The sequence below is a fragment of the Bubalus kerabau genome, chromosome 17 (assembly GCF_029407905.1).
Source record: "Bubalus kerabau isolate K-KA32 ecotype Philippines breed swamp buffalo chromosome 17, PCC_UOA_SB_1v2, whole genome shotgun sequence".
Taxonomy (NCBI): domain Eukaryota; kingdom Metazoa; phylum Chordata; class Mammalia; order Artiodactyla; family Bovidae; genus Bubalus; species Bubalus kerabau.
In genome coordinates, this window is record NC_073640.1 from 62,209,152 (window position 1) to 62,231,109 (window position 21,958).

The following is a 21,958-nucleotide window of genomic DNA, read 5'->3' on the forward strand; positions in this document are numbered from 1 at the left end:
CAGGCAAGAACACTGGAGTGGGTTGCCATTTCCTTCTCCAATGCCTGAAGGTGAAAAGTCAAAGTGAAGTCGCTCAGTCGTGTCCGACTCCCAACGACCCCATGGACTGCAGCCCACCAGGCTCCCATCTCCGTCCACGGGATTTTCCAGGCAAGAGTACTGGAGTGGGGTGCCATTGCCTTCTCCGCTTAGCATTGGCAGATCAGTATAAACCCTTGATCTGGATGTGTCTCACAGGCTGACACACCCTTGAGCCATATGAGGTCGCCACGAAACTGCAAGCTAGGGCCCACTTGGACTCCATGGCCCTGAAGGCTGTGAAGCCACACAATCCAGCTTGAAGCGCCAGAAAATCAGGTCGCACAGTCATCCACATTCCTTTTTCGTCCGCCTGGCTGCTCTCCTGAGGGAGACTTAAGATGTCTCTTATCACTGGCAGGTCGGTATAAATCCCTAACCTGGACCAGCCTCACAGGGAGGGATCAAATCCCCCAGAGACTGGCACCACCTTTCAGCCTTATGAGGTTGTCATGGAACCACAGGTTTTGGACCTTCTCAGGCTCTGTACTCTGAGGACTGTGGAGCTCACTTTTACTTCCTTCAGTCAGCAATCATGCATACACAATCACTCAGTTTATCACAATATGTCCCTTTTCCCAAGTCCCCAGGTCTCCCTATCTGATGCTCCCTTCCCAAGGAGGTGATCAGTCTCCTCGTCTACCCACTGGGGTAGGACCTCCTGACTGGGGACTGGCTCTGTGGCCATTCCTGGTGAGTCCGGTTGGGGTTTGGCCGTCTGGTGTCAGAATGCTGGTCCAAAAGAGAACCTGGAATGAGGAGGTGGTGTGCCTTCTGATTCAACTCGGGGATCCTCTGCTGTGACTCAGCCAAGCCACCAATCCGGCAGCTCAAGAGGCCAGTATGGGTGGAATCTAGCTAGGGCCTCCAGAAATCCTGCACAAACCAGTACTCGAGAAACCAAGCACCACACTTGGGGGGTTGGAGAACTCAGGTTTATTATGCTGCTCGGCCCAGAGGAGTTAACACTCCAAGGTCTGAGCCCCGAACAAAGGGGTTAGAGTTTTTCTACATGGAAAGGCATGATTAAGCAGGTTTGCAGGGGCTAGGGCGATTGCAGACCATTCAGGTATGACCTAAATCAAATCCCTTATGATTATACAGTGGAAGTGAGAAATAGATTTAAGGGCCTAGATCTGATAGATAGAGTGCCTGATGAACTATGGAATGAGGTTCGTGACACTGTACAGGAGACAGGGATCAAGACCATCCCCATGGAAAAGAAATGCAAAAAAGCACAATGGCTGTCCGGGGAGGCCTTACAAATAGCTGTGAAAAGAAGAGAAGTGAAAAGCAAAGGAGAAAAGGAAAGATATAAGCATCTGAATGCAGAGTTCCAAAGAATAGCAAGAAGAGATAAGAAATCCTTCCTCGGCGATCAATGCAAAGAAATAGAGGAAAACAACAGAATGGCAAAGACTAGAGATCTCTTCAAGAAAATTAGAGATACCAAAGGAACATTTCGTGCAAAGATGGGCTCGATAAAGGACAGAAATGGTATGGACCTAACAGAAGCAGAAGATATTAAGAGGTGGCAGGAATACACAGAACTGTACAGAAAAGATCTTCACAACCCAGATAATCATGATGGTGTGATCACTGACCTGGAGCCAGACGTCCTGGAATGTGAAGTGCAGTTCACATTCGGAGAATCCCATTCACCAAACAAGGGTGAATGGGATAAGCTCCAGTTACTAGTATCGTGAGTTCCCACTTTCTGAGACCTACGTGATTTAGAGTTTGCAAGAAGCAAGCTGAGTTACAGAGGCAGAAGGAGAAGGAGGTAAAATTTTAACTTTTCCTCTTCAGTTTCTCTCCTGTATGATCTGCCTAATGGTCAGTTAAGGCTGAACATGAAATAGAAGCTTTGCCACATTCATTTCATTTGTATGCTTTCTATACAGTATGAATACTCTGATGAATTAGAAGGCCTGAATTCTAACTAAAGGCTTTGCCACACTCATTACATTTGCACTGTTTCTCACAGTTGTTCCATTTGTAACGTTTTTCTCCACTATGAATTAATCTGATGCTTCCTATGATGGTCATTTCAAGCACCAGCCATACATCACATTTCTATGCTTTCTCTCCTGGATGAACTGCCTGATGGTGAGTTAAGGCTGGCTGTGCACTAAAACCTTTGTCACAATTCTTACATTTGTAAGGTTTTGATAACTTATCATGAATAGCGTGGGAATCGTGATCTCCGAAGATTTAGCTTTGGGACCAGGGACCAGGGTTGATCAATCAAGAGCTTTTGTGTAGCAGAGTTTTATTAAAGTGAAAAAGAGATAGAGAAAACTTCTGACATAGACATCAGAAGGGGGATGGAGAGTGCCCCCCTGCTAGTTTTAGCAAGCTGTTTTATGTCGGTTAGAAAGTTATTCATCAGATAAGAGAGACACCTCAAGGCTGAGGGAGTTTCAGCAGGCCCCTCTCCCACAATATGCATTTTTGAGATAGGATGGCAAGAGATGTGTCATCCTCCAGCCATAAAACAACCGATATGAATACTGTTTTGTTGAGCTATCATCAGCCCATGGTTTGATGATAGTAAAATCTGATGATAGTCTTAGGAAGAATCATTCTGAAGAAAGGCCAATTCCAAAGCAATTACATAGTTTCATTAACATAGCTTAAGAAAAACATTTCCATAAGAAAAATGCTCGAGCTTTAGCTCGAGGTTAGAGAAAAGTTAAGTTCAGGTGGAACCAGGTGTCATCATAGCAACACAGAATTTTAAGACACTTGCAGCCTATTTCCTCTGTTTGGAGACCCCTGTCCTTCCTGCATGTTACCCTCTCAGTTTCTCTCCAGAATGAATTCTTCGATGAACTGCAAAGGATGCAGTTTGTCTAAAGGCCTTTCCACACACAGCACACTTATATGGTTTCTCTCCAGTATGAATTCTCTGATGAACTGCAAGGCTTGCACTGAAACTAAAGGCCTTGCCACATACATCACATTTATATGGTTTCTCTCCAGTATGAATTATCCGATGAGATGTAAGGCCTCCATTTACACGAAAGGCCTTACCACATACATCACATTTATATGGTTTCTCTCCAGTATGAATATTCCGATGAGATTTAAGTCTTCCATTTACACTAAAAGCCTTACCACATACATCACATTTATATGGTTTCTCTCCAGTATGAATTTTCCGATGAGATGTAAGGCCTCCATTTACACGAAAGGCCTTACCACATACATCACATTTGTATGGTTTCTCTCCAGTATGAATATTCCGATGAGATTTAAGTTTTCCATTTACACTAAAGGCCTTACCACATACATCACATTTATATGGTTTCTCTCCGGTATGAATTTTCCGATGAGATGTAAGGCCTCCAATTACACGAAAGGCCTTACCACATACATCACATTTGTATGGTTTCTCTCCAGTATGAATATTCCGATGAGATTTAAGTTTTCCATTTACACTAAAGGCCTTACCACATACATCACATTTATATGGTTTCTCTCCAGTATGAACTTTCCGATGAGATGTAAGGCTTCCATTTACACTAAAGGCCTTACCACACACATCACATTTGTATGGTTTCTCTCTGGTATGAACTTTCCGATGAGATGTAAGGCTTCCATTTACACAAAAGGCCTTACCACATACATCACATTTATATGGTTTCTCTCCAGTATGAATATTCCGATGAGATTTAAGTCTTCTATTTACACTAAAGGCCTTGCCACATACGTCACACTTATATGGTTTCTCTCTGGTATGAACTTTCTGATGAGATGTAAGGCTTCCACTTACAAAAAAGGCCTTTCCACAAACATCACATTTATATGGTTTCTCTCCAGTATGAACCCTCTGATGAATTGCAAGATATGTGCTTCGAGTATAGCCATGGCCACATACTTCACATGTGTATGGTTTCTCTCCAGTATGAAGGGTCTGATGAACTGTACGCCTTGCTTTTCGACTAAAGGCCTTTCCACACACGTCACATTTATATGGTTTCTCTCCAGTATGAACTCGCCGATGATACTGAAGGTGTGTATGCTGTTTAAAGCAGTGGCCACATACATCACATTTATATGGTTTCTCTCCAGTATGATTTCTCTGATGAACTATAAGGGTCGATTTATCATTAAAAGCCTGACAACATATGTTACATTTATATGCTTTTCTTCCTGTATGGATTCTTTGATGTCTAGTGAGTTCTGAGTCCTGAAGAAAAGTTATGTTACACTCATTACAACTGTAAGTGTTTTTCTTGTGTGCTTCCTGGTCTGGTGCCAGTTCTGAGGGATGTATAACACCACTCTCATGTTTATGAGAATTGCCTTTACGGACACTACAAGTTCTCTGAGGTGGTAAACCTGAGGCGCTACTGTTGATATTCACCACAACCTGACTACATTCAGAAACTGTCCCTTCAGATTCAAGTATCTGCAACTGATCCTGAAAGCTTGATCCATGCCTTTCAACAGGCTTATTTCCTGCATCAGTTCTACTATCATGATCTCTTCTATCCGTGAGATTGTTGTTATGGGATGTAGACGCTCCTCTGTCATTTCTTTCATCATCTGTCCACAGACACTCAAAATCATGCATATTTTCTTGTACCTTCCTGAGGAAAAAATCTTCGATTTCATGGCTTTCAGCTGTTCCAAACATCACTCTTTGAAAACTTTCTTCTTTACCACTGTTTCCTTTTGCCTGTAATTTCTTGATCATACATATTTGAGACACATCTACAAAATATAAAAACCATATGCATTCTATCAATTACAATTCATAAATAAATTGTTTCATGCCAAATACATGGTATTATACCAAAATGCATATTCATGCTGAACAGGATTACACATGTTCCCAATGATGATCTTAAAAATATTTGAAAAGCTAAATAAATAGAACTCTTTAAAAATGAAAGAGCAATCACATGTAATCCAAATTAATTTTAGGATAGCCTAGCTTCAAAGATACAGTCGGAACATATTAATTTTTTCTAAACTCATGTCAGTTCTCAAAGAAAAGGGTATTTTTGCACCATGACTTCTAAACTCATTCTACTTGGTAGTAAACACACTGCTGTCTCATAATTGAGGAGAAAATATAGCATATTGTATACACTTTATGCATACTTATACATAGGTAAATGGTAAAGAACAGACAAGGCTACATAGGTTACTTGGTAGTAAAGAATTAGCCTGCCCATGCAGGAGACATAGGATAGGGAGCTTCAATCCCTAGGTGGCGGAGATCACCTGGAGGAGGAAATGGCACCCACTGAACTATTCTTGCCTGAAAAAATTTCCATGGATGACGAGCTTAGCAGGCTACTGTCCATGAGATCTCAAAGAGTTAGACAGAAGGATCAACTGAACAAGCATTCATTAACAGGCAATACACTGCAATGGTAAATAATCCCAAAGAAGCACTTTAACGAATAATGGAAAACATAAATAGCAGTTGACAATTGTTCACGGAATTCCCTACAATAATGAAAAAAAAAAAAAAAGAAAACTTTTCTAAATACCTCTTATAAATCTATCAGTAGATAGACCTATAGGCATTTCATGACATTGACAAGTGGTTCATGTCAGTTACATTGTGTAATACATAAAGACCATCATCTTTAAATAACAAAATATTAATAAATGAAATGTTATCTACTTAAAGAAAAGTCATTCAGTACAGCAATTCCCTATCTATACAGTAACTTTAACTTACCCAGTTCATTGGTTCCAAGATACATGTCAAGGAACAAGCTTTGGGGCCTCCCTTCTGGCTCAGAGGTAAAGAATCCACCTGGTAATTAACACATAAGAGTTCGATCCCTCATCCAGGAAGTTCCCACATACCTTGGAGAAACTAAGCCTGTAGGCCACAACTCCATGTTCCAGAGTTCGGGAGTCACAACTACTGTGCACAGGCATAGAGCCCATACACTGTGACAAGAGAAGGCATTAGAATGAGAAGTCCGTGCACTGCAAGTAGAGAGTAGCCCTTGCTTGCCACAAGTAGCGAAAAGCCCCTGAAGCAACAAAGACCCAGTGCAACCAAAAATAAAAAACATTTAAAAAATGTAATATATTGGTATGAAGAAAACCAATATTATTTGAAAACTTATTAACCAGAGTCAGAGATAACACTCATAAAAATGAAAAGTAAAATAAAAACATACAAGATGTAAAGTAGACAAAGAGATGTCACAATAAACAAGACAGGAAGTAAATATATTCTTTAAGCAAAAGTAATCTTTCAGGCAAATTCCCTGGCGGTCCAGTCGTTAGGACTATGCACATACACTGGAGGGGGCACAGATTCCATCCAGGAAAGGGGAACTAAGATACCACCTGCCACATGGCACAGCAAAAAAAACAAAAACAAAAACAAAAAAACAACAAAACCAAAAAACCAGTAACTTCTGACCTTTTCTGTAAAACAGGCAACATTCTATGCCACATAACAGCACTAATTACCTCAATTTTACAAATAAAGGTAGTGGATTCACAGGGTTCCTGTACACAACTCCATGGAACATGAAAGTAAATGAGCAAAAGCAGGACTGAAACCGAGACTTACAGATTCATACATGCTCTGAACCACCAGGGCCCACTTGGGCAGAACAGAGGACAAAAAGTTACCATGAACTCCAGGAGTGTAAAAAGGAAACTTCAGATCAGACACAAGAACTGATGGCTGTGTTACTCAGCCATCCCTCTTGGAAATCGTTTCCAAGGTACCAACAAGATATCAGTTCAGGTCCTGTCTAAGAGAGGACCTCAATATCCACTGTCCTTACAGGTTTCCTGAGTTACAATCACAGAAGATCCAAACCACATTCCTGTTACACACACCCCTGAAGGGTGTGGCAAAAGAAGTAACAACAGGAACAGCTGAGGGCTCTGAACAGGAAGACAGGTTGAAGGCAGCTCTGTGTAGGATCTGAGACACCAAATGCAATCAAAGAGCTGCTAGTCTTTCCCTTCTTCCAATGAGGTCTCCCAAGTGCAGCAAATAGGAAGAGAATCAGGCTGGGTCCGAAATAATCTCTGGAGGTGTCAGCGCTGTTCTACATGGACCAAAAAGCAGGGATCCGATGGAATCCAGCACAGAAGGGGGACAAAGAGGAAATAGATCCCATTGAAACACCTCATCACATGCTTCCCATAGTCAAGCAAAAACATTGATAGGAGTCAAATGACAGATTGTTACAGATCATATAAAGACTGGCCTTTTGGGACCTCTTTTCTTGGAGGTCTACTGTGTATAAAAACTCTTTCTATTTTCCCTAATTAAATCATTTTGTTCATTGAGAAACAGCCACCTGTAAGTCAGACCTACTTTCTTTCTCCGTAAAAAAATATAATTTTCTGGTAGGAGCCTGATGGGCTCCATGTTAAATGTCTTGAATGCTGTCATCTTCCCCTTTGCATTCCCTGAGATAAGAGATACATGGGTTCCAGCTGAGGAATTTACACCCAACAAAAACAGGGTAAATAGACAGTCATTCTCTAATCTCGGAATAATTATGGCAAGGACGAAGAAAGGAAAAAACCCTGTTTGTTAAGGGAGACACTACACATGCCCAGAAAGGCTGCTTGGAGTCAAAACTCATAGGATAATTCCAGGCCATAATGAGTCTTGCTCCTCCCAGAAGCCTTCACTTTGAGATCCAACTTGGCTAAGGTATGCATGCATACTCCAGGGAGGGTCCTGAGACAAATTAACCAGGGAGAATAAACAAGGTGATTGGCCTGAGGGAAGATGAAGACCTGGAAAACTGTCCTTTGTAAATAATTTACACTTCCCAAAGGCATGTCTCTCTCAGGTTGCCCATGTGCCTTGCCACATGTACTTTTCCTTTACTCTCTCTTCTGCCTCATCATCTGAATTTGTTCTTGACTAGGCAGGCCACACTAGGGACCTTAGCCCTAAATGTTGGCTCCTGTGGTCCAGGAGTTAGGAGTCTCGATCTGGGAAATTAAGAACTTGCTTCCAGCTCCCACTCGCTCCCACTCACTGCTATGAGCATCCCAAATCAATTTCACTGCTCATACCTTTTGTTACTAAAAACATGGATTTTACTTTTCTTAAGCAACCATGAACTGTCCTTTACATTAGCATTTTGTAGAATGGTGACCATAAATACCAGTGATAACTTCTAAAAACATTTGCTTCTTATGGAGAACATCTCAGGGTAGCAGCAGACATATTCATTAATAATCCAAAATCTCTTTAGTTTCTCTATGAGAGGAAATTATCAGTAAACAGTGCCTATGTGTGTGCTAAGTCACTTCAGGCATGTACGACTCTGACCCAGGGATTGAACTCTCAAAAATCAGTGTAATACAATAAAAGCGTTACACAGTTTGATAATTCAACTCATGTCTTACTCAGATGAGCAAATGAATGTTTTTACTAGATATTTAATGTTGAATATTTCCCAGTTCATGTGCCTCTGAAATTCATTTAGGTTAATTTCTTGTAACTGTTGGATCTATAACTGTTTACTTTTTTTTTTTTTTAAAGCCAAGTGAATTTGATCTCACTTACAAACTAACCTCAGCAATGTTATCCAAAAACAAAGACACACAGTGAGACATGCATAAATCCAGACACACATATGGACAGACAGAGACCATAGTTTTCTGCCTGAGATTTAAAATGTCTCTTTGACCTTTGTCTTTCCCGTTGGTTTGAAATTCTAATTTGCCCAAGGTTAAGGCCTCAGGGAAAGTGGATTATGTATCAAGGATTTGGTAAAGGTTGTGTGTTGTGCTAAGCTGCTTCAGTCATGCCCGACTATCTGTGATCCCATGGTCTGTATCCTGCCAGGCTCCTCTTTCCATGGGACTCTCCAAGCAAGAACACTCTGGTGGGTTGCTATTCCCATGTCCAGGGGATCTTCCTAACCTAGGGATCAAAACCACCTTTTCCACACTTGCAGGCAGGTTCTGTACAATTAGAGTCATCTGGGATGCCCTGGTAAAGGTTAACTTCAAGCTTTTTTCTAGGCTAGCTGTCTCAAGGAGTTAGTTGCTTTTAAATCCATATGCTGGAGAAGGCAACGGCACCCCACTCCAGTACTCTTGCCTGGAAAATCCCATGGACGGAGGAGCCTGGTAGGCTGCAGTCCATGGGGTCGCTAAGAGTCGGATACGACTGAGCATCTTCACTTTCACTTTTCACTTTTATGCACTGAAAAAGGAAATGGCAACCCACTCCAGTGTTCTTGCCTGGAGGATCTCAGGGACGGGGGAGCCTGGTGGGCTGCCGTCTATGGGGTCGCACAGAGTTGGACACGACTGAAGCGACTAAGCAGCAAGCAGCAGCAAATCCATATGCAAAAAGAATTGGTTGTGCACTTTCAAAGAGAAAAAAAAAAATTCATTTTAACCAGTTTTCTCCAGAGTCTAGAGAATATCACAGCTATCCTATGTCAAAAAACTTACCTATCCTTTCTATAGTCATAGTTTTGTAGCTAAAATACAGACCAAATAATGCTCCAATTGACTGTGAAAACATGCGCAGATGGCCTGATAAAAATCTTGGATTGTCCCTCTGGGAAAATGGGGGTCTTGGATTGTTCAGAAGAATCTGAAGGGGTAAAGAAACTTCCTAGAGTTGGGGACAGGAGTCGGGGAAGCTGGGCTTATCCTCCCCTCTGAGAGACAGGGGAAGTTAGAAGGGGACCAGCTGATGGAGAGGGAGACAGAGGGGTTGGGAGGGGTGAAAGGCCACAACAGGACAGAGAATGGCGAGAGAAAGGGCAGTGGGGGACACCACTGGAGCTGTGGGCCGGCTCAATAGAGAGCCGACGTAAAAAGTGAGGATTTGATCAGCCAATATATAATTTTGACACTGTAATATGGACAAACATCCTCACTAATCGCATAATTATTTTTCCAGTAACTTCTCTAAGACAGTTTTAAATTCGCTTTCTGTACCTCACGGTAGGAGAGAGGAGGATCTAGCCTCTCATCCAGCAGGGCAGATTCTTATTCTTTCTCAAGGGGTGAGAGTCACGAACATTCAGTAACTACTAAGGGTTCAGCTCTGTTTAATTTACAGTTCCAATTCTCACACAATCCAGAGAAGATGTCCCATGTATTAGCTAATGAGTAATAAGGTGAATCTTACCATGTGGGAATGAAAATGTCATCAATCTTAATCTCTTGAATCTTAAAGAGTGGCATTTTTTCTCACAAATCCTGCTCACAGTGCCAATTAATGCCTTGCCAAAAGTTTTCACTTTTGTCTCAGGTTCCAAGGATTAGTTAAGAAAATAAACCACTTATTCTATACAAATAAATATTCCAGTATTTATTAGAGAATTATCTAGCTGACTTTCAATATACTAATCTAACCAGTCCATCCTAAAGGAGATCAGTCCTGGGTGTTCATTGGAATGACTGATGTTGAAGCTGAAGCTCCAGTACTTTGGCCTCCTGATTCGAAGAGCTGACTCATTTGAAAGGACCCAGATACTGGGAAAAATTGAGGGCAGGAGGAGAAGGTGAGGACAGAGGAGATGGTTGGATGGAAGCACCGACTCAATGGACATGAGTTTGGGTAAACTCCGGAAGTTGGTGATGGACAGGGAGGCCTGGAAGGCTGCAGTTCATGGGGTCGCAAAGAGTCGGACATGACTGAGCAACTGAACTGAACTGAAAAGACAAGGAAATAAAAACAGCAGAGGCTACATCACCAAATTGGCTTCTGACCAGCATCTAGACTGGAACAGCCCTGGGAAGTCCCAGGACACAGCACATCTGGAGTTTCAATTGGGAAAAGGTACCAGGCAGCATGTTCACTCCATGGGTGAGGCTTTAATATTGCAGTTCGGGGTTCCTGCTTATCATCCCAGGATGCAAACCAATATCATCAATCTGTGAGCAAAATCTCACAGCAGCTCTGGTTTCATCTTAATGCTGTTTGTTTTGTCTTATGAAACTTGGATGTTCCTAAGCCTGGGGCTGGGTTGTTCAGAGCCTCTTTGAACAATCTCAAGGGTGAACAACCTGAAGATTTGTGTCCAAATTTATCTATGGTGCTGCAAGCCTTGCACTCACAGCAGGCAGTCAGGGTACTCACAGTCAGGGTGTGTCCGGGAAGGTTGGAGGCAAGCACAGAGGAATGCACTGCTTTGTCTGGAAGCCTAAACAGGATTATTTATTTAATTGCCCTAACACCCTGGTGGCCTCATGGTAAAAAGTTAGCTTGCCGATGTGGGAGACATGGTTTCAATCCTTGTTCTGGGAAGATCTCACATGCCAGGGAGCAACTAAGCTGATGAAGGACAGATACTGAGCCTATAGCGAAACTACTGAAGCCCATGTGCCTAGAGCCGGTGCTCCACAACAAAAGAAGCCACTGCAATGAGAAGCCATGCACCCTGCAAGCAGAGAGTAGCCCCCACTTGTCTCAAATAGAGAAATGGCCATACAGGAAATAGACCCAGTACAGCAAAAAAACAAAACAAAACAAAAAACAACCCCAAAGGCCTTTTCTTTGTCTCTGTGAGCACTAAAGCACCACTGGAGGGTGATGTACGTTTCACACATCAAAGAACAGAGCAGGAAGTTGAAGAGAAGAAAAATCGCCTATGAGAGTTCATAAACACTAAATATCTGTTTTCTCACAGAACTCTCACACTTTGAGAGCTTCCCAAACACGATGAATGGTGTGGCTTCCTCTCTGTCCTTGTGACAGCTGACCTGGGATCACAGTGTTGATCCTTTCCCACTCACCTGATTTTCTGCTATTAGTACCTCATTCTCCACAATCCAGGGATCTTTCTCGTGCTATAAAAATAGAGTTATGATTCAGGTCAGAATCAGAAATTCCTGCTCAGAAGAAATGTCATACTTGGCTTCTTCCAGAATCCAAACTTTCATTTTTTAAAATAAATACATTTGCTATCTTTAATAATTTTGTTTATTCATTCATTTTGGCTGCAGCGAGTGCTCCTTGCTGCTTGGACTTTTCCCGAAGTTGAGCAAAGTAGGGGTTACTCTCCAGTTGCAGTGCACGGGCTTCTCATTTGCTTTGCCTTCTCCTGGGTGCACGGGCTTCAGTAGTTGTCCCATGTGGGCTCAGTAATCGCAGCTTCCAGGTCTAGAGTGCTGCTTTAGTAGTTCTGGCCCACAGGCTTAGCTGCTCTGTGACATGTGGGGTCTTCTAGACCAGGCATCGAACCTGTGTCTCCTGCATTGGCAGGTGGAAAATCCCAGCTCTTTTGTCAGTCAAGAAATGAGGACATTATGATGGACAGAAAATATTTCAGAAATTACTTTACTATCTGCCTCCTTCTGAATGCACAGGGAACAGTATACTATACAGTACAGTATATATCAGGTATCTAGTTCCTTTCCAAGAGTTATGAACCAAGAACAAAGGGGTATAAAATAGGCAACTGGATATTTCAAAGTTTGAAATCAGCTTTATAAACACTCAAGCTCTGGAAAAACTTGTTGTGTATCACACAGTGGGCAGGTCAGCAGAAGAAAAGACAAGTTTAACCTCCTGATGCCAATCATGAAGCCTTACATGTCTGAGTGAACAACATTTTCAGCTCAGTCAAGAACAACAGGGCTCCCAAGACACAGTGAGGGAAAATGCAAAGATACCCCAAAGTAGATCCCTACTTCAGAGGGAAGTGATCCTCACCCACAGACAGCAGGTTCCTGAGGGTCTCCACCATCACGTCCTGGTACAAGGTCCTCTGGGCAGGGTCCAGACAGTCCCACTCCTCGGGAGTGAAATCTATGAACACATCCTTGAAGGTCAACTGTGCCTGAAATGAAAACACATGTCACCAACGGGCCCTGAGGAGGGTTATTATTTTCACAGAAAAGGAGAAGAGGTGAGACAAGTGAGGTCAATTCAGCTGAAGTAATATTCTGATAGATCCATGCAAATCTATATGGAGCAAATTGTTGCTCTCTAATTTAGTTTCCTGTTTTTTCTAAGATGATGATATCCTCCAATCAACATGAATTCATCATGGGTGTGGACAAGACATGAAAAATATACAGATTACAATCAACAGTGGGTCGTTGATGCAGAAGTGTTACGTTCAACACACTGAGTGACATTCACTATCTAGATGAGTTACAGCAAGACTGCTGTCTTCAGAGAGGACAAAGTCCACAGTGGCTTTAAAAGAACACAGACTGTGATGAGGATGTCATCATCACACTCACGAGAGGTGTCTCAACACTTCATACACACTAAGCATTAGTCTAAAGACTTTACCCATATGAACTGGTCATCAACATAACAGCAACAGTAGAGAAAGATCTGTGTCCATCTTACTGGGTAGAAAACTCTGTCACTCTAATAAATAGCTCTGATCAAACAGTTAAGAAATGAGGCAACAGCACCTGAGCTCAGGTGGTTGGGAGAGACAACTGAACCTAAGGAATCAAAGAGTTAAGTAACAGTATAAAAAACCATCCCCAGAGAGCTCCCTGAGAATATCTGAAGCAAGTTCAAGGAAGCTGAAGTGCAATGGAACAGCATAAATAGTCACTGTACAGGGTCACCTGCTCTACCCCCCAACCCACACAATGTCAATAATCTGATTACTATTTACATTATTCAGGTGATGAGGTAGAAAATATTAAAGGCCATGGAATACACACTTAAGATACAACTGCAACTGCTCTAAGCATAAACTGTATTTATGAGATGGTTTTGTAATAAAATCATGTACATCCATGCACTCATGCATATACATGTAAACACACTATTGATTGAAAAAAGAAGACTTGTCTTTATCTTTTTCTTTCATTCAATCAAAATTTAGTGAGCATTAACTCTGTGTCCCCAACTGGGAGTACAGCAGTGAACATGATGGAGCTTACCATCCAGCAGCCAGCCAGCCAATTACATCCATAATTTTAACATCACTATTGTTATATGTGCTCTGAAACAGGCCTGGTGCTAAGGGAAGATTCAACAGAAAGTGTTGACCTACATCAAGAATCAGACAAGGTCTCTGTGAGGAAGAAACACTTAGGATTGGCAAGGTGGGAAATGGAAGAGTTTTGTAAGCAGAGAGAAGCGCCTCAGTGCCGGCTCTGATGCAGGAAGATATTTACTGAACAGAAAACCAGCCAGTGTGACTGCAAAGTAGGGAATGAAGAAAGGGTGATGCCAGGTAGAGGCTGATTTCTGCAAGACCTATAAATTGAGGATGTTATTTCAAAAGCAACTGGACATCACTTAAGAATCTGCAAGAGGAAAGTTAGAAATTTAGGCTTGTTTTCAGCACTCACTCTGCTATGTGAGGAGGTTATTGTTCAGTTGGCTCAGTCATGTCAGACTCTTTGGGACTCCATGGACTGTATGTAGCCTGCCAGGGTCCTCTGTCCATGGGATTCTCCAGGCAAGAAAACTGGAGTGGGTGGCCATTCCCTTCTCCTATTCATGTGTATTTTGGCATCTTTGGGACATTAAAAATGAATCAAATGTAAGTTTGATTCAGTAAGTTTGCTAACATTCTATTTCCTTTTTACAGCTCATTTGGTTTGGTTACGCTGGGCCTTCGTTGCTGTGACCCAGCTGTCTCTACCTGTGACTGCACTGCATGGAGTTGTGTCTGCAGTGCCCAGGCTCTCATTGCAGTGGCTTCTCTTGTTTCAAAAGACAAGCTCAAGCATGCGGGCTTCAGTAGTTAAGGATTCCGGGCTCCAGAGCACAGCCACGGCAGTTGTTGGGCATGGGCTTAGTTGCTCTGTGGCATCTTCCACGAATTGGGATGGAACCCGTGTCCCCTACATTGGCAGACACATTGCTATCCACTGTATCACCAGGGAAGTTCTCAACATTATCTTATACTATTAAGAACATAAAAAGTAGTAAGAGCAGAAAAAAATACACAAAATACTTTAATGCCATCTGTATAAATATCTGTATTTAAAAATAATATGAGGACGCCCTCGGTGGCTCAGTGGTAAAGAGTCCACTGACCAATGTAAGAAACACAGGCTGTTGCCTGGTCCGAGAAGATCCCACATGCTGAGGGGCAACTAAGCCTGTGAACCTCAATTTCTAAGCCAGAACTCCAGAGCCCAGGTGAAACTACTGAAGCCAGCACGCTCTAGAGCCTGGGCTGCAAGACAAGAGAAGTCATGGCAATGAGAAGTTCGCACACTGCAACTAGAGAGTGGCCAACACTCATCAGAATTAGATAAAAGCCATCACAGCAATGAAGAGTCAGTATAGCAAATAAATGCATTTCAAAAATAATATGTGACTTTATTCTTAATTTTAGGTATACGGTTATTAACTCAGAGTTTACTATTTTATTCCAATAATAAAACATTAAATCAAAATTAGTAAAGTTGGGGAATTCCCTGGCGGTCCAGTGGTTAAGACCCCACACTTCCACTGAAGGGTTTCGGGCTGAACCACGACTCAGGGAACTAAACCCTGAAAGCTGTACTGTGCAGCCAAAAAAGAAAGAAAAAAAAATTAGCAAACTATATTTCATAGTTTAAATGAGATGATGTAATGAAACACTCTCCAGCCCTGAGGTCTTTTTTTGATCTTTCCATTCGATTCTGAAACACTAAGATTTTCAAGGAGGTCCTCATTTAGTTTTAAATGTACTATAAAAAGTGAGAACTAATTTCTGCTGGTTAGTTCCTTTTTCTAGATTTTACCACATACTCTGCATATGAACCTCTGACTCCAGGTGCAGTTTCTTTACCCTGGTTGACAGAGACCAGACAGCGCATCCAGATGGGCCCTAAGCAATCCCTGCTGCCCAACAGCACTGAGACCCCGTCTCAAACCCGTGAGTGAGAAGCCCTGTCGAGGACGGTGCCCAGGGGAGCCTCTTCACAAGGGCCAGGTCACCGGGTCATGGGGAGATGAGATCTAAGTGGAGATGACAGGCCTGAGGTGAGTGTGCATGTACAGGAGTCAGACAGGACACTCCAGAGTCGGACATGATTAGCAAGTCCAGAGAAGGGCAATTCAGGAAGGACAGACTGAGAATCCTCTGAGAATATGACCTTACCTGAGAAAGAGCCATGCCTGACTCCTGTTCTTTCATCTTCCTTCTCTTCTGGGCTTCCTCAGGCAACACAAGTCTTCAGAGGTCTATCATGAAAGTGGAAAACATGCTGGCAATTGGTTCCATAACTTCATGGGAAATAGATGGGGAAACAGTGTCAGACTTTATTTTTAGGGGCTCCAAAATCACTGCAGATGGTGATTGCAGCCATGAAATTAAAAGACACTTACTCTTTGGAAGGAAAGTTATGACCAAACGAAATAGCATATTGAAAAGCAGAGACATTACTTTGGCAACAAAGCTCTGTCTAGTCAAGGCTATGGTTTTTCCAGTGGTCATGTATGGATGTGAAAGTTGGACTGTGAAGAAAGCTGAGCATCAAAGAATTGATGCTTTTGAACTGTGGTGTTGGAGAAGACTCTTGAGAGTCCCTTGGACTGCAAGGAGATCCAACTAGTCCATTCTGAACGAGATCAGCCCTGGGTGTTCTTTGGAAGGACTGATGCTAAAGCTGAAACTCCAATACTTTGGCCACCTCATGCAAAGAGTTGACTCACTGGAAAAGACTCTGATGCTGGGAGGGATTGGGGGCACGGCAAGGGGATGACAGAGGATGAGGTGGCTGGATGGCATCACCGACTCGATGGACATGAGTTTGGGCGAACTCTGGGAGTTGGTGATGGACAAGGAGGCCTGGTGTGCTGCAATTCATGGGGTTGCAAAGAGTCAGACACGACTGAGCGACTGAACTGAACTGAATGCTTAGGGTCATCACACCCCATTCCTGAGCCCCAACCACACATGCAGGGAAGCCCTCACCATGAAGAACAGAGAGTCCTCTGTGCCCACTGTCTCAGGAGGGACTCAGGACAGGCAACTCCCGCAGAGAGACCAACACGGGACTTTCACACTTTCCCTCAGCTCACACTTCCCTCCTGGTAAGGCCTCATGCACACAGCAGCAGGGAGTACCTCCACTGACCCCACAATCCACTTCAGGTCACACAGCAGGCCCTGGTCCAGCCCCACTGAGAGCAGAGTCCCCTTCCCTCCCCCAGGGCCTGATCTCAGTCTCAGAAGTGGAGGCTAAAAGCCCTGGTGCTCAATGCAGGATCCAGATCAGAATCATCTGCAGTCTGTGCACATTCCTGGGGTGAGGCCCCACAGGAGAACCTGAGGAGCATGTCTGTTGGGGGAGGGGTATGAAACATGCCCGGGCAAAATGCCTCATGATCTCATGAAGCCTGGGTTGAGCACTAGTGAAGGATTAAGCCCAGCCCACCTCCCACTTTCTTGTTTTCCAGCTTTACTGAGACTAATGAGAAGGGTTATGTGTATATATACCATACACCATATGATCATGTGACACTGTGAAATATTTATCACAATCTACGAAGCAACACGTCCATCACCTCCAAATCCCCATGTTCCGTGTGTGGTGACAACACTGACGGGGTACCCTCCTGACACATTCCCAGCAGGCAGTAACAGAACAGGATTAACCACGGTCAGCGTGCTGCACACACCTCCCCAGGACACACTCATTTCACAACTCAAAGTCTGTAGCTTTTGACCAACATCTCCCCATCTTCCCCACCTCCCAGCCCCAGATGACCACCATCCTACCCTCTGGTACTAGTGAGTTTCATTTTTCTTACATTTCATATAATAGAAGGACATATAATACCAGTCTTTCCCTGTCTGTCTTAATTCACTTACCATAATATTCTCTACATTCACCCAAGTTGTCCAAAGTGAGACAAATCTCCAGAATTGTTTACAAGAAAGTCGCTATTGAACGAACAAATCATTATCCCAAGCTACAAAAGTAATTAAATGTAAAGAGTGCAGAAAGCCAAAAGTAATACCATCACAAAGAACATGTTTAAAGTTCCTTGAAAAGGCATCATGTAGTAAGAGTCAGTCAGTTCTTGCCCCATTTCTTCTCTCACATAACCTCTACTCCTCACCAGGAATAGGGAAGGGGGTGACCCACATCTGAGAGAATCAAGTTACTGCCGCAGCCCCCACCTCAACCGGCTCTACACATGCATGCTCTTTTAATACAAATAGTTACAAAATACACATGCCTCACAGACAGAAGTTTTGCCATTCTCATTCTTATCTGTATAATTTAAAGAAGCAAGATTTGCATTAGATTTTAAAGCCAAAAATCAATGTATAACAACTTAATAATTCTTACCCAACTGATTCAGCACTCTTCGGGATCTAGTCCCCACCATCACCTGCACACTAGCTGTTTTCACTTCATTTGGTTGATGTGTTTCCCTACTTCTTTCTACATGTCCCTTTCTCTGCTCTCATCTCTGCTCTCCTGCTGTGCTTGTCCTCCTCTCTACTTCTTCCCTGCCTCCCATCCCGCCTTTCTCTGCCATCTGTTCGCATTCAAGTTGCTTTCTCTCCAATCTCCCTGGTGATCCTCAATCTCCCTGGATTTCTGCCTTTCGTCCTCCATCTCTGCCAGCCCTTCCTGTCAACTCTCTGGCACCCCCAAGTGGCTATGCTTCCTTTCAGCTCGCTTTTTTCCCTCAGCTCCTCCAATCTCTAGGAGTTCCCTTTCTCTCCCAGCAGGATATTGTTGCTCTGTAAGCCAAGGTCCGAACTCTTGTATCCCCTCGCGGGCTGTCTGTGTGCACTGCCTCTCCAATATCGCCCTCTTTGGGACCCCTGATTTACAGACCCTCTCCCTTGAAGGCTATAGAAGGGGGCGGCAGAGGACGAGATGGTGAGATACCATCCCTGGACTCAATAGACATGGATTTGAGAAAACTCTGGGAGATACAGGGCTCGCAAAGAGTCGGAATGAACAACCACACCTCCCTATGTTGCTCACCCTTAACTCTCCAGAGACCATGCTTTTCTCTGAAGTTCTCTCCTTTGCTCACCCGCTCCCTTCAAGGCTCATTCTCTTTCATGAAGGTGTCTCTTCCAAGTTTCTCACAACCCTTTTCACTGCCATGGCTTGTCCATGCTTTTCTCAATTTTCCATTTCTCTAGGAGTCGCTGTCTGTGCTTCTCCTGATCCCGCCTTCCGTCCACTATTTACAGAGTAGGAGACTGAATAAGAAAGGCCCTCCCACAAGAGCCAAATTCCAGCGGGTGGTATTTGGGGCCGAAGAACCATGGGTGTCACGTGGCTGGCTCAGGTCACCTCCCCCGACCAGGGATCAGGGGAAAGGTCACTTTGAAGGGCAGAAGGACCGGCCTGAGGAGACGTGAGGACAGAGGGCCGGGAGGGAGGGGGTCTCAGGAGCGGGGCGGGCTCTCCAGAATCCCAAGACTGCGGAGAGAACGCGGCCTCTCCGGGAGAGGGGCTTCCGGCGAGGCCTCCAGGGCCCGAGAAGGAGAGGCTGAAGAACGTGGAGCGAATAAACCACCTCGCCTAATAGAATTGTATGTGGTACAGAAAGGGTAGAGGGATCACTGAGGTCAGTAAACGGTTTTAAGCTGGAAAAAGGTGCGAAACGCAGCGTTTCAGTGTTCCAAATGCAGGAACCGGCTTCAGTGCGGACTTTTAAACCAAAAGGCTTAAAAGGCCTTCGCCGCTTACGGAGACGTCTGAATTTGGTGCGGGTGGTGGGGCGGGAGACGGGATGTAGAGTCAGTAGCGACCCTCAGACCCGGGGTACAAAGAAAAGGAGACTGCGAGAGGCAAGTTTGACTCCAAAGAGAGAAACTCACGCTGCGCTGGGACCTCCACTCGCCGCTCTCCGCTTCCGCGTGGGTCACGGTGCGCGCAAGAGCAGACAAATAGCTGAACGGCCTGCAGGCGGGGCCAGGCCGTCAGTGGGAGGGTGGTGGAGAGAAGCCGGACCAGCATAGGCCCCTTGAAAGGTGAGGCGGAACCTCGCTGCGCGGAGGGGCGGGGCGGAGCGTTCCGGCGCGGCGGGAGGGGCGGGGCGGCGCGGCGCGGCGCGGCGGGAGGGGCGGGGCGGGGCGGCGCGGCGCGGCGGGCGGAGGAAACAGCTCAATACTGTGATCACTGCTAAAGGGGACTGCAGCTAGGAAATAAAAAAACCAACTGCTCCTTGGAAGGAAAGTTGTGATAGAAGTAGACGGTGCATTAAAAAGCAAAGGAATCACGTTGCCAACAATAGACAATCTAAGGTTTTTCCAGTAGTCAGCTAGGGATGTGATTAAAAATGTGATGTGAGAGTTGGTCCATAAAGAAGGCTGAGCATGGAAAAATGGATGCTTTTGAATTGTGCTGGAGATCAGTCTTGAGAGTCCCTTGCAAAGCAAGGAGATCAAACCAGTCAATCCGAAAGGAAACCAACCGTGAATATTCATTGGAAGGACTGATGCTGAAGCTGAGGCTCCAATACTTTGGCCACATGATACAAATATCAGACTCATTGGAAAAGACCTCGAGGCTGGGAAAGATTGAAGGCAGGAGGAGAATGGAATGATAGAGGATGAGACGGTTAGATGGCATCACCAACTCAATGAGTCTGAACAAACTCCAGGAGATGGTGAAAGACAGGGAAGCCTGGCGTCCACGAGGTTGCAGGGAAGGGTGGCTCTTGGCAGTAAGTCTTTTCCTGGAAGTGAAGTGGGAGAATTCTTTGATCTTTGCTTTTTTCCATAATTACAGGATCTGAAGTAAGCTTCAACTTTGTCATCATAGGCTATAATACCAAGAAAAGTCAAAGAAGATAAATACACATGTAATAGTTTAAAAATGGAATCTTAGGAATATTAACCCAATAATAATGAAGCAACAACAAAGGCCTGAGAACCTCGGTGTATGTACCTTAGAATGTCGGTGAGGGGCACTGCGTATTCCTTTGGGCTCTGTTGTGTCTAGTCCTGTCACATCTTAGAGCCATCAGTATGTGTTGAAAGACGTTCCTCTGAATCAACAAGTCAGAGGTCTGGGTTGAATCAGAACCCAGAGGTTATACTGATGGCAAAATCTTGGCTCTCTGTGCACAAATGCCAAACTGAAATACTTGAAATACAAACACAGAGACAGAGTTATGGAGGAGTAAGAGTGGCTTTCTATATGTGTGAGGCTAAAAGGGAACACTTTAGGGACTCTCCCTGGTGAGTAGGGAGAGGTTATATCGCCTGCTAGGGATATATGCTAAGGATCAAGGCAGTAACAGTCTTGTATTCTTGTTTCCTCTGCAAAGTTGAAGAAGGATGGGGTTGGTGACAAGTTTAAGTTTTGTGCAGGGTCTTAGGTGGTCTGGTCTCCTAATCAGTGCAGTGTTAAAGAATCCACCTGCCAGTACAGGAGACTTGGGTTTGATTCCTGGGTCAGGAATATCCCCTGGAGGAAGAAATAGCAACCCATTTTGTGTCCATTGGGTCACAAGAGAGTTGGACATGATTGACCCGACGTGAGCATCCTTCTTTGATTAGCAACTGTTCTGCCCTTTGGAACTCACAGAAGGTCATGGAGGCTGCAGTCCTGCCTATAAGAAATGGGAACCAAGAAGGCCTCTGTGCCTGGGACCCCCACAGGGCCCTGCTCTGCAGCCTTAATACTAGGAAAAATATTTTCCATTTTGCCATTTGTCTGGTGATCACGGAAAAAAAACTCTTTGCACAGCATCCTGGATATTATGTGTATGATTAGACAGTAATGAACTATCATACTGATGTAACTAAATTATCCCCTTATCTCCTCTTTTACCACCTGTGCTCTGGTGAAGAAATAGCTGGTGAGAATAATCCTTTCTTCATTAATAAAGTGAAAAAGCAGTCAGTTGTTTTCTGTGCCCTAAGAAAGAAAGCTGCATGTGAATTGTCAACGTTCCACATGCATACAGTACACACGGATGTGGACAGATGTGGTGTGACCTTAAAACGGTTTGGCCCAGACACCTGGGGGAAAGTCTTCACGAA

The 21,958-nt window shown here is 44.0% G+C and overlaps 1 protein-coding gene across 17 annotated transcripts; it reads right to left on the bottom strand.

Moving 5' to 3' along the window:
• Positions 1-991: 991 nt before the first annotated feature.
• Positions 992-19,955, bottom strand: LOC129632400 (zinc finger protein 665-like). 17 transcript variants are annotated; one of them, XM_055553982.1, is made up of 6 exons: positions 19,787-19,955; positions 16,089-16,213; positions 12,728-12,854; positions 11,809-11,862; positions 5,783-5,860; positions 992-4,800 (listed from the first exon to the last, which is right to left on the bottom strand). In XM_055553982.1, the coding sequence occupies exons 5-6, from the start codon at positions 5,805-5,807 to the stop codon at positions 2,873-2,875; spliced, it is 1,953 nt and encodes a 650-aa protein (XP_055409957.1). In that variant the 5' UTR covers positions 5,808-5,860; positions 11,809-11,862; positions 12,728-12,854; positions 16,089-16,213; positions 19,787-19,955; the 3' UTR covers positions 992-2,872. The 17 variants fall into 17 exon arrangements, 10 of the variants coding, with proteins under 10 accessions (XP_055409957.1, XP_055409959.1, XP_055409954.1 ...); XM_055553984.1 differs by lacking the exon at positions 5,783-5,860 and adding an exon at positions 5,914-6,000; XM_055553979.1 differs by lacking the exon at positions 11,809-11,862 and having other exon boundaries at positions 16,089-16,171.
• Positions 19,956-21,958: the final 2,003 nt, after the last annotated feature.

Bases quoted from the DNA above. Each gene is read 5' to 3' on its own strand.
- LOC129632400 (XM_055553979.1), bottom strand. From the start codon at position 16,124: ATGAAAGAACAGGAGTCAGGCATGGCTCTTTCTCAG. The intron at 5,861-12,727 runs GTGAGGATCACT...GTTAATTACCAG, and splicing joins CAGGAACCTGCTGTCTGTGG to GTGGATTCTTTACCTCTGAG. The intron at 4,801-5,782 runs GTAAGTTAAAGT...TATATTTTGTAG, and splicing joins TCTTGGAACCAATGAACTGG to ATGTGTCTCAAATATGTATG.